Genomic DNA, 15,688 nt, shown 5'->3' on the forward strand with positions numbered 1-15,688 from the left:
TGATGTGGTGTTTGGACCCCTCATTCCTTAGAGAGAACCTCTGCAATTGTGATTATCTTTCTACTTGTGGATCACCTACCTGGGGGTGTGGGTCTTGACTATACTGAGTCTCTGCCCCTCCTACATCTCATTGTGGTTCCTTCTTTATATCTTTAGTTGCAGAAGATCTTTTCTGCTAGTCTTCAGGTCATTCTCATTGACAGTTGCTCTGTAAATAGTTGTAATTTTGGTGTGCCCATGGGAGGAGGTGAGCTCAGGGTCTTCCTACTTTACCATCTTTACCTCACACTTCAGAGTGTTTTTAATAAGGCCTGCCCTCAGGAGAAAACTATTTCACTTGAACCTAAACTGGTGTTTTTTCAGAGCCTAACTGAACAGGGGAAAGGGAAATATGCAACTCGTATACACTCTAGTCTTCCATATGGAAAAAGAGGAATACCCAACTCTAGCCCACTCTATTCATTTTTCCCCTTGTAACTGGGTGGGTTGGGGAGTGGGGTGGTCTGAGAAGCACTTGGGAAGTTCATAGTTCAGAAGAATAGGCTCATTAAAAAAACTGAGACCTAATCAAGGGCTATAGAATGCTTCCTCTCCTCCCACATCTTATCACCACATTGCTAAAAGTCTATTTACTGAAGTTCCTTTGACCCAGTACATAATGTCCAGCTATCAAGAAAAAATTACAAGACACTCTAAAGGGTAAAAAAGCAGTTTGAAGAGACATCAAAAACAGACTCAAATATGGCAGATATTTTGGGAATATCAGAACAGGAATTTAAAACAACTATGACTAAGTACTAAGCACTCTAATGGACAAAATAGACAGCATGCAAGAATAGACAATGTAATGTAAGCAGAGAGCTGGAAATTCTAAGACAGAATCAAAAGGAAATATTAGAGGTCAAAGACACTGTAACAGAAATAAAGAATGCCTTTGATGAGCACATTTAGTAGATGGCACACAACTGAGGAAAGAATCTCTGAACTTGAGGATATCTCAATAGAAATTTCCAAAACTGAAAAGCAAAGAGAAAAAAAAGATGGAGAATAAAGCAGTAAAGAATATCCAAGAAATGTGGGACAACTACAAGAAGTGTAACATACATGTAAGAGGAATACCAGAAAGAGAGAAAGGAACAGAATACTTGAAGCAATAATAACTGAGAATTTCCCCAAATTAATATCAGTTACCAAGCCACAGATCCAAGAAGCTCAGAGAACACCAAGCAGTACAAATATAAATATATCTATACAGGCATATCTAGGAGATATTGAGGGTTTGGTTCCAGACCACCTCAATAAAACAAATATCTCAACAAAGTGAGTCACATGAATGTTTTGGTTTCCTAGGACATATAAAAGTTATGTTTATACTATACTGTAGTCTATTAAGTGTGCAATAACATTATGTCTAAAAAAAACAATGTACATACCTTAATTTAAAAATAAATTATTGCTAAAAAATGCTAACCAGGGCTTCCCTGGTGGCGCAGTGGTTGAGAGTCCACCTGCCGATGCAGGGGACGTGGGTTCATGCCCCGGTCCGGGAAGATCCCACATGCCGCGGAGCGGCTGGGCCGGTGAGCCATGGCCGCTGAGCCTGCGCGTCCGGAGCCTGTGCTCTGCGGCGGGAGAGGCCACAACGGTGAGAGGCCCGCGTACCGCAAAAAAAAAAAAAAAAAAATGCTAACCATCATCTGATAATGAAGGGTTGCCATAAACCTTCAATTTGTAAAAAAGAATTATAATTGATATGCTAAAGAGAGAAAATGGGCTCATGTAAAATGCTCAATTAAAACCATAAAAGGCAGAAAAAGAATGAAAGGCAAAAACAGGAACAAAGAACAAGGGCAGTGAATAGAAAACAGAAACAAATATGGTAGATATCAATCCAACTGTGTCAGTAATCATTTTAAAGTCAATGGTCTAAATACGCCAATTAAAAGACAGAGATTGTAAGAGTGGATCAAAAAACAAAATGCAACCTGTATGTTGTCTACACAAAACCCATTTTAAATATAAAGAAACATACAGATCAAAAGTAAATGAACAGAGAAAGATATATCATGCTAATATCATGCTAATATTAATCAAAAGAAAGCAGGAGTGGGGACTTCCCTGGTGGTCCCCAGGGAAGGTGGGTAAGGCTCTGTGTTCCCAATGCAGGGGGCTCAGGTTCAATCGCTGGTTGGGGAACTAGATCCCCCATGCATGCTGCAACTAAAGAATTTACATGCCACAACTGAGTCCACATGCCACAACTAAAGATCCCACATGCTGCAGTGAAGATCCCACATACCACAACTAAAGACCCAGCATGAGCCAAAAATAAATAAATAAATAATAAATAACTTTAAAAAAGAAAAAGAAAGCAGGAGTACTATGCTGCGCATGGGAAATTAACATAATATTGCAAGTCTAGTGTACTTCAATAAAAAAACTTTTAAAAGAAAAGGAGTAGCTGTATTAATTTCAGACAAAGCAGACTTCAAAGTAAGGAAAATTACCAGGGATAAAGAGGGGTATAACACAATGATAAAGGAGTCGATTTTCCAAGACTTATCAATCCTTAATGTGTATACCTAACAAGAGAGCATCAAAATACACGAGGTAGAAATGGATAGAACAGCAAAGAGAAATAGATGGATCCACTATTACAGTTGAAGACTTCAACACCCCTCTATCAGAAGTGGCCAAATCTAGCAGGCAGAAAATCAGTAAGAACATAATTGAACTCAACAGCACTATCGATTAACTGGTTGTATTTGACATCTACTGACCACTTCATCCAACAACAGCAGGATACATATTCTTCTCAAGCTCACATAAAACATTCACCAAGACAGACCACATCCTGGGCCAGAAAACACACCTTGACAAATTTAAAGGAATAGAAATCATACAGTGTCTGTTCTCAGACCACAATGGAATTAATCCAAAAATCAGGGACTTCCCTGGTCGTCCAGTGGGTAAGACTCTGCACTTCCAATGCAGGGGGCCCAGGTTCAATCCCTAGTCAGGGAACTAGATCCCACATGCATGCCGCAACTAAAGAGCCTGCATGCCGCAACAAAGATCCCGCATGCCACAAGGAAGATCCCACATGCCACAGCGAAGATCCAACGTGCAGCAACTAAGAACAAGCACAGCCAAATAAATAAACATTTTTTTAAAAAAATCCAGAAATCAATGACGGAAAGATAGCTGGAAAATCCCAAAATACTTGGAGATTAAACAACACACATCTGAACAGTTGGGTCAAGGGAGTAATCACAAGACAAAATTTTAAAATATTTTAAACTAAATAAAAGTGAAAATACAATTTATCAAATTTTATGAAATGCAGCAAAAACAATCCTTAGAGGGAAAGTTATAACACTGAATGCACATATTAGAAAAAAAATCTAAAATTAATAATGTAAGCTTCCACCTTAGGGAACTAGAAAAAGAAGAGCAAACCAACTATAAGTAAGCAGAAGAAAAGAAATAATAAAAATTAGAGCAGAAATCAATGAAAATGGGATTTCCCTGGTGGTCCAGTGGGTAAGACTCCACACTCCCAATGCAGAGGGCCTGGGTTTGATCCCTGGTTGGGGATTCCACATGCATGCCACACTAAGAGTTCACATGCCGCAACTAAACATGCCTCAGTGAAGATCCCGCATGCCACAACTAAGACCCAACACAGTCAAAATAAATAAATATTTTTTTAAAAAGAATTTATTCTTAAAAATAAAGAAATCAATGAAATTGAAAAGAGGAAATCAATATAGAAAATCATACAATGAGGTACCACCTCTCTCCAGTCAGAACAGCCATCATCAAAAAGTGTACAAGTAATAAATGCTGGAGAGGGTGTGGAGAAAAAGAAACCCTCCTACACTGTTGGTGGGAATGTAAATTGGTACAGCCACTGAGAACAGGATGGAGGTTCCTTAAAAAACTAAAACTAGGGTTACCATATGATCCTGCAATCCCACTCCTGGGCATATATCCAGAGAAAACTCTAATTCAAAAAGAAACATGCACCCCACTGTTTATAGCAGCACTATTTACAACAGCCAAGACATGGAAGCAACCTAAATGTCCATCAACAGCTGAATGGATAAAGACGATATTGTACATATATGAAATGGAATACTACTCAGCCATAAAAAAGAATGAAATAATACCCTTTGCAGCAACATGGATGGACCTACAGATTACCATACTAAATAAAGTAAGCCAGACAGAGAAAGACAAATAAAGACAAATAACATATGAGATTGCTTATATGTGGAATCTAAAAAAAAGATACAAACGAACTTATTTACAAAACAGAAACAGACTCACAGACATAGAAAACAAAATTATGGTTACCAAAGGGGAAAGGGGGGGAGGGATAAAATCCCCTGCACTGGGAGCACGGAGTCTTACCCACTGGACCACCAGGGAAGTCCCTCCATACTCCTTCTTAGAGTTAAGCATAATTACCTATTTCCTTCCAGATACTGTTATGCACTTGCTATCTTAAAGTATACATAATTATTTTAATAGAATTGGCATCAACTACTCATATTATACTCTTAACAACATACTTAGGTTATTTGCTATTCTTTGTATTTGCCATGTAATATTCCAAGCTGTGCATATATCATAATTTACTTAACTACGCTCCTATTGATGAACATCTAGGTTATGTCCAGATTTATGGTACAATCAGTATTACACATATATCTTGGAGAAATATGTGAGTATTTCTCCTGAAGTGAAACTGCTAGGTCAAAGGGCATGCCTGTTTTCAATTTTGATACGTATTACCACAATGTCCTTTAAAAAGATTTTACCACTTTACACTTTTAACAACAATATATTATTGCCAATTTCCCTATACCCTTACCAAATTTGGACATAAGTATTTTAATTTTTTTCCAGTTTGATGGGTAAATAAGTGGTATCTTATTGTTTTATTCCATATTTCCCTGATTACCAATGCTCAATAAACATTTGTAGTTCTGAGAATTGTCTATTCATAGGCTTTGCCCATTTTTAGTGTCCTTTTAAAAAAAAATTAGGCTGTTTTTTAGAGCAGTTTTAGGTTCACAGCAAAATTGAGAGGAAGGTGCATAGATTTCCCATATATCCCTTACCCCTACATATGTACAGCTTCCCCCACTATCAAAATCCGACATCAGAGTGGTACATTTGTTACGATCTATGAACCTACATTGACACATCATTATCACCCAAAGTCCATAGTTTACATTAATGTTTATTCTTGGTGTTGTACATTTTATGGGTTTTGACAAATATACAGTGATGTGTATCCACCATTACAGTATCATATGGAATAGTTTCTATGTCTTAAAAATCCTCTGTGCTCTGCCTTATATCACTCCCTCCCCTCAAACACCTGGTAACCACTGATGCTTTTATTGTGTCCATATTTTACTTTTCCCAAAATGTAATATAATTGTAATTATATAATTGAAATCATATAGTATGTATACTTTTCAGACTGGCTTATTTCACTTAGGAATATGCATTTAAGGTTCCTCTATGTCTTGATAGCTCATTTTTTTTAGTGCTGAATAATATTCCATTGTCTAAATGCACCACAGTTTGTTTATTGAGTCACTTGTTGATGGACAATTGGTTTCTTCCAAGTTTTGGAAGATCAAGTGGGAAGAACGGGCATTTTGACAAAATTGAGTCTTCCTATCCATGAACATGGACTATCTCTCCATTTATTTAGTTATTGATTTCATTCATCACAATTTTGTAGTTTTCCACATAAGGATCTTGTATATATTTTGTTAGATTTATCCCTAACTATTTCACTTTTGGGGGATGCTAATGTAAATGGCACTGTGTTTTTAATTTCAAATACCACTTGTTTGGACTTCCCTGGTGGCACAGTGGTTAAGAATCCACCTGCCAATATAGGGGACACCAGTTCGAGCCCTGGTCTGGGAAGATCCCACATGCCATGCAGCAGCTAAGCCTCTGTACCACAACTATTGAGCCTGCGCTCTAGAACCCATGTGCCACAACTACTGAAGCTTGCGTGCCACAACTACTGAAGACTGCATGCCTAGAGTCTGTGCTCCGCAATAAGAGAAGCCACCGTAATGAGAAGCCCACGCACCTCAACAAAGAGTAGCCCCTGCTCGCCCCAAGTAGAGAAAGCTCGTGTGCAGCAGCGAAGAGCCAATACAGCAATAAATACATAAATAAATAAAGTAATTAATTAAAAAAAATTAAACATCTATCCATGAACTAAAATAGACCTGGGAAAGCCCAAGCGTTCATTTAAGAACCTCTGCACCTTAAACTTATGCAGTATTGTATGACAATTATATCTCAACGTAACTAGAAAAAATAAAGGGGAAATAAAGATATTCTAAGAAAAAAAGATTGGAAATTATTTTAAAAAAAAAAAGAACCTCCAGCCACATAGTGGAGCAAAAAATGGACAATAACCACACAGAAAGAACTGCTAGGCAGATTGGCTTAGCAGAGATATCTGGAAACATCTAGGAATAAAGAATAAAGTCAGGGGCTATCAGTATAAGCCAGGCAGCAGATACATAGTCCCAGAGCAGCAGCCTGCTCTGCTTTGCAGCTGAGGACCTCAACAACCCTCATGACAGCCATGGACTCCATGCAGCTTTCACAGTGCAAGACTCTGTAGTGTTTGACAGTGAAGATCCCAGTGGTCTGCTCCACAAAGGACACTGGAAGCTTTCACTACTGAGGTAACCAACAGCCATTGCCACTACAAACCCCCAGGGAGGACGCTGTCATACCTCTCCATCAGAAGGAGCTGCTGTTGCACTGCCTGAGGACCAGGGCTTCCAGCCCCCGTTTCTCCCCTACACACACCACTTTAACACTGTGCAAGACAAAGAACTGGACAAAGAATTCAAAATAACTGTTTTAAGGAAGCTCAGCAAGCTACAAGAGACTACAGACAGATAATTCAATAAAATCAGGAAAATAATATATGAACCAAACAAGAAGTTCAACAAGAGGGACTTCCCTGGTGGTCCAGTGGTTAAGACTCCATGCTTCCACCACAGGGGGTATGGGTTTGATCCCTGGTCGGGGAACTAAAATCCTACATGCCATGCAGTGAGGCAAAAAAAAAAAAAAAAAAAAAAAAAGTTAAAAAAGAGCTAAAAATTGAAAAAAAAAAAAAAAAAAAAAAAGAAGTTCAACAAGAGCTAAAAATTGTAAAAAAAAAAAAACAAAAAAATATTCTGGAGCTGAAAAATACAGTGAATAAAATAAAATATGCAATCAAAAGATCAACAACAGACTTGATCAAGCAGAAAAATGAATCTATAAACTCAAAGATGGGTCATTTGAAATCATCCAGTTAGAGAAGAAAAAAGAATGAAAAAGAATGAAGAAAGACTACATGAATTATGGGGCATCATAAAGTAAAACAATGTAAAACAGTGTTTGCATTACAGGAGTCCCAGAAGGAGAAGAGAGAGAGAGAAAGGGACAGAAAGTTTAAAGAAAAAATAATTGAAAACTTCCCAAATCTGGGAGGCATATGGACATTGAAGTACATGAAGCTCACAAGTCCCCATATAGATTCAACTCAAAGAAGACTTCACCAAAACACATTATAATAAAACTTTCAAAAATCAGATACAAAGATAATTTGGAAAGCAGTGAGAGGAAAAAAAAGAAAAAACTTCATCTCATACAAAGGAACCCCCATAAGGCTATCAGTGGGGCTCTCAGCAGAAATCTTGCAGACTAGGAGAGACTGGAACAATATATTCAAAGAACTGATATTAAAAACTTCCAACCAAAAAGTTTTCCCCAGCAAAGCTGTCCTTCAGAAATGAAGGAGGGATAAGACTTCCCAAGACAAACAAAAGCTGAGGGAATTCATCACCACTAGACCTGCCTTATAAGAAATATTAAAGGGGGTTCTTTAAGTTGAAATGAAAGAAATATGGATTAGTAATGTGAAAAAACATATGAAAGTATAAAACTCTCTGGTAAATGTAAGTATATTATCAAGTTAAGAATACTCTACTGTAATGGTGGTGTGTAAATCACTTAACTCCACTATAAAGATTAAAAGACAAAAGTATTAAAAATAAATATAGCTACAATAATTTGTTAATGGTACACAATATAAAAAGATGTAAATTGTTGCATCAAAAACATGAAATGAGGGAGGAGTAAAAGGGTAGAATTTTTGTATGTGATCAAAGTTGTTATCAGCTTAAAATAGACTGTTACAACTATAAGATATTTTATGCAAGCCTCATGGTAAGCACAAAGCAAAAACCTATAGTAAATACACAAAAGATAAAGAGAAAGGAATCAAAGCATACCACTACAGAAAATCATCAAATCACAAAGGAAGATATGAATACAGGAAGAAATAGAGGGACTACAAAACAGCCAGAAAACAATGAGAAAGTAAGAAGGCAATCCCATTTACAGTATTATCAAAAACAAAATTAGAAATAAATTTAACCAAGGAGGTGTGTAAGACCTATCCACTGAAAACTATAAAACATTGATGAAAGAAACTGAAGAAGACACAAATAAATAGATAGATATCCCATGTTCTTGGACTGGAAGAATTAATGTTGTTAAAATGTCCTTACTACCAGAAGTGATCTACAGATTCAGTGCAATCCCTATCAAAATTCCAGCTGCCTTTCTCATAGAAATAGAAAAAACAATCCTAAAATGTATGAAACCACAAAAGGCCCCAAATAGCCAAAGTTAATTTTGAGAAAAACAAAGATGGAGCCATTACACGTCCTGACTTCAAACTATATTATAAAGCTATAATAATCAAAAGAGTATGGTACTGGCATAAAAACAGACATGTAAATCAATGGAACATATAGAGAGTTCAGGGCTTCCCTGGTGGCGCAGTGGTTGAGAGTCCGCCTGCTGATGCAGGGGACACAGGTTCGTGCCCCAGTCCAGGAAGATCCCACATGCCACGGAGTGGCTAGGCCCGTGAGCCACGGCCACTGAGCCTGCACGTCTGGAGCCTGTGCTCCACAATGGGAGAGGCCACAACAGTGAGAGGCCCGCATACCGCAAACAAAACAAAACAAAACAAAAAACAGAGAGTCCAGAAATAAACCCCACACATATACAGTCAACTAACCTTTGACGAGGGCACCAAGAACACACAATGCGGAAATGATAGTCTCTTCAACAAATGGTGATGGGAAAACTGGATATTCACATTCAAAAGAATGAAACTGGGGACTTCCCTTGTGGTCCAGTGGCTAAGACTCTGCACTCCCAATGCAGGGGGTCCGGGTTTGATCCTTGGTCAGGGAACTAGATCCTACATAACACAACTAAGAGTTCGCATGTCGCAACTAAATATCCCACATGCCACAACTAAAGATCCTGCATGCTGCAATGAAGATCCCACATGTCACAATTTTAAAAAAAGATTCCACATGTACCAACTAAAACGATCCTGCATGGCACAACTAAGACCCGGCGCAGGGACTTCCCTGGTGATGCAGTGGTTAAGAATCTGCCTTCCAATGCAGGGGACACAGGTTTGATCCCTGGTCCAGGAAGATCCCACATCCTGTGGAGCAACTAAGCCCGTGCACCACAACCACTGAAGACCACGTGCCCTAGAGCCTGCGTGCCACAACTACTGAACACACAAGCTGCAACTACTGAAGCCCACGTGCCTAAAGCCCGTGCTCTGCAACAAGAGAAGCCACCACAATGAGAAGCCTGTGCACCCCAACGAAGAGTAGTCCCCACTCGCCGCAACTAGAGAAAGTCCGTGTACAGTAACAAAGACCCAATGCAGGCACAAAAAAAAAGACCCAGTGGGCTTCCCTGGTGGCACAGTGGTTGAGAGTCCACCTGCCAATGCAGGGAACACGGATTCGTGCCCACCAAATAAATATTTTTTTTGGAAAAGGAATGAAATTGGACCCCTATTTACCCACTCACAAAAATTAACTCAAAATGGATTAAAGATTTAAATGTAAGATCTGAAACTGTAAAACTCCTAGTAAAAAACATAGGGAAAAATCTCTTCGACATTGGTCTTGGCAATGATATTTTGATAAGATGCCAAAAGCATAGGCAACAAAAGCAAAATTATACAAGTGATTCTACATCAAATGAAAAACCTTTTCTGCACAGCAAAGGAAACAGTCAAAAAAATGAAAAGGCAATCTACAGAATGGGAGAAAGTATTTGGAAACCATGTATCTGACCAGGGGTTAATATCTAGGAGCTCGTAACTCAATAACAAAAACAAAAAACAAATAATCCAATTTAAAAATGGGCAAGAGAACTGAATAGACATTTTTCCAAAAAAGACATACAAGCGGCCAACAGGTACATGAAAAGGTGCTCAACATCATTAATCAACAGCAAAGTGCAGAGACACCACTTCACACCTGTTAGAATGGCTATCATCAAAAAGACAATAGATAAGAAATGTTGGCAAGGATGTGGAGAAAGGGGTACCCTGTACACTGTTGATGGAAAAGTAAACTGGTACAGCCGCTATGGAAAACAGTATGGAAGTTCCTCAAAAAAGTAAAAATAGAACTACCATATTCTCCAGCAATCCCACTTCTGGGAATATATCTGAAGAAAGCAAAATCAGTATCCCAAAGAGATATCTGCACTACCATGTCCACTGCAGCATTATTCGTGATAGCCAAGATATGAAAACAACCTAAGTGTCCATTGACAAATGAATGGATAAAGAAAATGTAGTATACAATGGAATATTATTCAGCCATAAAAAAGAAGAAATCCTGCCATTTGTGATGACACAGATGAAACTTGAGGTCATTATGCTAAGTGAAATAAGCCAGAAGAGAAAGACAAATACTCTATGGTATCACTTACATGTGGAATCTAAGAAAAAAGTCAAACTTATAGAAACAGAGAGTAGAATGGTAGTTACCAGGGGCTGGTGGGTGGGGGAAATGGGAAAAGTTTGGTCAAAGGGTACAAACTGTCAGTTATAACATGAATAAATTTGGAGGGTCTTATGTTCATCATGGTGAAGATAGTTAATAATACTGTAATGTATACTTGAAATTTGCTGAGAAAGTAGATCTTAAGCATTCTTGCAAATAAAAAAGTAACTGTATGAGGTGATGGAAGTGTTAATTAACTTAATTGTGGGAATCATTTCATAATGTATATGTATATCAAATCATTATGTTTTACACTTTAAATATATGCAATTTTATTCATCAAGTGTAACTCAATTTAAAAAACCCCACAGAATGAATGCCTTTCTAGCTGAAGCAGAATCTTTACAAGGGGGTGACAGACAAAACTGTTAAGCGAAGCCTGATTGTTTTAGGGCTTGGATTGCAGGCTAAGGAGTTTCTGTGTCATTATTCAGGCAGTGGGGAACTACTGAAGGTTTTTAATGATGGAGCAGTGTGATAAAGGCAGACATTTGGGGGATTTCCCTGGTGGCGCAGTGGTTAAGAATCCTCCAAGAATCCTGCCAATGCAGGGGACATGGGTTAGCGCCCTGGTCCAGGAAGATCCCACATGCCGAGGAGCAACTAAGCCCATGCGCCACAACCACTGAGCCTGCGCTCTAGAGCCCGCGAGCCACAACTACTGAGCCCGCATGCCACAACTACTGAAGCCCATGAAGCTAGAGTCTGTGCTCTGTGACGAGAAGCCACCGCAATGAGAAGCCCATCCACTGCAACAAAAAGTAGGCCCCGCTCGCCACAACTAGAGAAAGCCTACTCACAGCAACGAAGATCCAACACAGCCAATAAATTAATTAATTAACTTAATTAAATTAAATAATAAAGCCAGACATTTGGAGAAAAGAGTCTGATTGCAGGCTGAGCAGATCCAGTGGGGGTTTCTTTGATAGCTCAGGTATGAGGGTCTAAGGACTGCTTGAGGGTACTGTCTCTGGGAACAGAATAGCAGGTGGGAGAGACTTTGAAAAAAAAAAACATAATAAAAGATGAGGCACAAAAGTATACAAGATGACTCAGAAAATGACAGTGGTATCTGGATCATTTGGGAGACTGAAGCTCCAAGAGCTACTTGCCCAGAGTGGACCAACAATGTTCATTATTTGGTTGACAGGATAGCAGCCCTTGTGGTTTGTGAGTAGCATTCTGTGGATGGAAACATCTCTACTGAAACTGAAAGCCCCAAACCTAAGTTCTTTTATTTATTTATTTATTTATTTATTTATTTATTTATGGCTGTGTAGGGTCTTCATTGCAGAGCGCAGGCTTCTCATTGCAGTGGCTTCCCTTGTTGCGGAGCACAGGCTCTAGGCACACGGACTTCAGCAGTTGCAGCACGCAGGCTCAGTAGTTGTGGCTCGCAAGCTCTAGAGCACAGGCTCAGTAGTCATGGCACATGAGCTTAGTTGCTCTGCGGCATGTGGGAGCTTCCCGGACCGGGGCTCGAACCCGTGTCTCCTGCATTGGCAGGTGGATTCTTAACCACTTCACCACCAGGGAAGCCCCCAGACCTAATTTCTAAAGTCAGAAAGCTGCCCTAAATGTGTATCTCTTGGCCAAATTGCGTTTACCTGGCTATGGCAATGAGAGAAATTAATCTTTGCTAAAGCAAAGCAAATATCAAACTTACTAAATCACAGACTTATTCACAGTAGAAACTCAGGCTGATATGCAGGGGCAAGAGGGAGATTTCATCAGAAAGAAAGAGTTCTGATTCCAGAATTGTCTATACTCATCCAACAATCATTTATTATGCATTTGATATTTTAGGGTTTGTGACACTTCTCAGCTGTTTACAAAAAATGAGACGGGCATATCTCCCATTACTAAATGATGTTGCATCACAGGAAGGAAGCACAGAACTTTGCACATTAACTTCACAGAGCTACTATGACTTGCGGGATGATGATCATGCTGACACGGACTGGGAAGTGTTGAAAGCGTAGATGATCGGGGGTGGGGGGAAGGCAAGGGTATGATGACAAACATGACCAGAGAACTCAGTAGAGATGTTTCAAAGCTAGGGATTTCTAATTGGGAATCTAGAATCATAGTAATGGATGAGATCGCTAAGGCAGCAGTTCTCAAAAATGTTCATAATAATACTAAGATGTCATTTGACCTTCTCACACTCATTCCCTCCTGAGTGTAGAGTGGAGTTTTCCAGAGCTATAAGACATGCAATATCACAGCAGGTTGAATGTAGAAGCAAATATGAGGATCCTGCTATTAAGCCAGACCTTAAAGATATTTGCAAAAATGTTACATAATGCCATTCTTCTCACTGTTTTTGTTTTGGAAATTATAGTTATTTTTCATAGAACATAACATTAATATTAGCAAGTATTGAGTTTATTATTAATTTTATTTTTTAAAAATATTTATTCATTTATTTATTTGGCTGCTTCAGGTCTTAGTTGCGGCACATGGGATCTTTGTTGCAGCATGTGGGATTTTAGTTCCCCCACCAGGGATTGAACCCGCGTTGCCTGCATTGGAAGGTGGCTTCTTAACCACTGTACCACCAGGGAATTCCCTACTATTGTTAATTTTAAATTAATTAAAATATATAAATATTTTTAAAGATTTTAATCTTTTAAAACAAACTTTAATTTTTAGAACAGTTTTAGATTTATAGAAAAATTACAAAGATAGTACAGAGAGTGCCCAGGTACCTCACACCCAGTTTCCCCTATTTTTAACATCTTCCTTTCATTACAAATGTGTGGTGCATTTGCCAAAATTAATGAACCAATACTGACATTATTATTGTTTAATAAGATCCATATGTTATTCAGATCTCCTCACTTTTCCCCTAGTGTTCTTTATCTTTTCCAGGATCCCATCCAGGATACAACATTACATTTAGTTGTCATGACTCCTTAGGTGCCTCTTGGCCGTGACAGTTTCTCAGACTTTCCCTGGTTTTGAATGACCTTGACAGCCTTGTGGACTGATTACTAGTCAGGTATTTTGTAGAATGTCCCTCTGATGGAATTGGTCTGATGTTTTTCTTATAGTTAGACTTGGGTTATGTGGAGGAAAACCACAGAGGTGGTGTCATTTTCATCACATCGTAGCAAGTGTACACACTAGCAACATGGCTTATCACTGTTGATGCTCACCTTGATCCACTGACTGAGGTTTGTCAGGTTTCTCCACTGTAAAGTTACTCCCCTCTCCCCCTCACACTCTTCTGTTTTGTACTCTGGAAGTCACAACCTGCAGCCCTCACCTAAGGAATGGGGAGTTATACGCCACCTCCTCAAGGGCGAAGTAAATTATTTGGAATTGTTCTGTATGGGAGATCTGTCTCTTCTCCCCATATATTTATTTACCAATCTTTTATTTATATCAGTATGGACTCAAGCACATTTACACTATACTTTGGGTTATAATCCAAAACTATTTTGTTACTCAAATTGTCCAGCTTTGGCCACTGGGAGCACTTTCACTTTGGCTCTTGTGTTCATTTTAATTTTCAACATGGATAGATATAACCCATATAAATAAAAGCTCTTTCTTTATTTGCAGTACGCGGGCCTCTCACTGTTGTGGTCTCTCCCGTTGCGGAGCACCGGCTCCGGACGCGGTTCACGGGCCCAGCCGCTCCGCGGCATGTGGGATTCTCCCGGACCGAACCGGGGCACGAACCCGCGTCCCCTGCATCGGCAGGCGGACTCTCAACCACTGCGCCACCAGGCAAACCCCTAAATAGAAGCTCTTTGGGGTCCTTGATAATTTTTGAGTGTAAAGGGATACTGAGACCCCGGAAGTTTCAGAAACTCTGCTGTAACGTACCCCCACCTGACCCCAACACCAGGTGTGGGCGTGGTTCTTCTGCAGGAAGAGGCTGCAGAGAGGGCAGAAGCAATGCAGGCCACACTCCCCGCACCCATGGGGACATCCACTTCTCCGTGCCACCCACTCCCTCCTAAGGTTTTCGACGCTCACGCTGCCATGCCTTTCTAGGAAACGCCACTGCGGGGCGCACGTCCCACAGAGTGAGTCACCCACCAGAGAGTCAAGAAGGGGCAGGCATCTTGGCTCAGGCTCAAGAGTTTTCCTACGCGGAGCCCGCGCCTTGGCCTGGCCTGATGGGTCTCCTCCCCGCGCCAGGCTCTGTAGGCTCGCCCTCCTGGGGCACAACGGGCGTGTAGGTGTGGCGCCAGTGGAAAAGAGCGCTCCTGCGGCAGTCGCGGGGTGCGCAAGGAGGAGCTGGCGGGATCTCCAAACTTCAAAAGCGCACCCGCTATGGCCTCTACCTGCCCAATCCCCACTGAAAGCGGCCGAACAGCTCCTCACCCTCCTCTAGCTGGCTGGGCTGGGCCTTTCTTCTGCAAGCGCACAAAGATAGACAGAGATAAACGGCTGCAGCTGGAGACCAGACTAATTGATACAATAAGTTCTACAATTGCCTCGAAAATAAGGTAATGATCTGGCAGAGGGAATGCTTTGATCTTATCAGCCAAGAAAGACCTCTCCAACTTGAAGGCCTTTAAACTTGAAGTGTGAAATCCAGGAACTGCCTGCTTGCTCTCCGCTCCTCCCCCATATCCCTGCTCCCTGCCTGACACTAAGGCTTTTCCGGAAGGGATGGAAAGACCCTTCTCCGAAAATCTGGAGAAGAAAATATGCATGGAGAAGGGGTTGCTTCTGGGATGTTCGGGAACAGGGGGATGGCTGGAATTATTTCTCCAGCC

At 40.2% G+C, this 15,688-nt stretch overlaps 1 protein-coding gene across 1 annotated transcript in view; it reads left to right on the plus strand.

Moving 5' to 3' along the window:
* The first annotated feature begins 14,750 nt into the window (after positions 1-14,750).
* Positions 14,751-15,688, plus strand: part of WNT2B (Wnt family member 2B) — a 22,185-nt gene continuing 21,247 nt past the window's right edge. Inside the window, exon 1 of the mRNA XM_024764867.1 lies at positions 14,751-15,415. Coding sequence (XP_024620635.1) covers positions 15,240-15,415 — 176 coding nt within the window. The 5' untranslated portion in view covers positions 14,751-15,239. The remainder of the gene's footprint in view (positions 15,416-15,688) is intronic.

Source organism: Neophocaena asiaeorientalis, unplaced genomic scaffold (assembly GCF_003031525.2).
Source record: "Neophocaena asiaeorientalis asiaeorientalis breed wild unplaced genomic scaffold, Neophocaena_asiaeorientalis_V1.1 scaffold62, whole genome shotgun sequence".
NCBI classification, from domain to species: domain Eukaryota; kingdom Metazoa; phylum Chordata; class Mammalia; order Artiodactyla; family Phocoenidae; genus Neophocaena; species Neophocaena asiaeorientalis.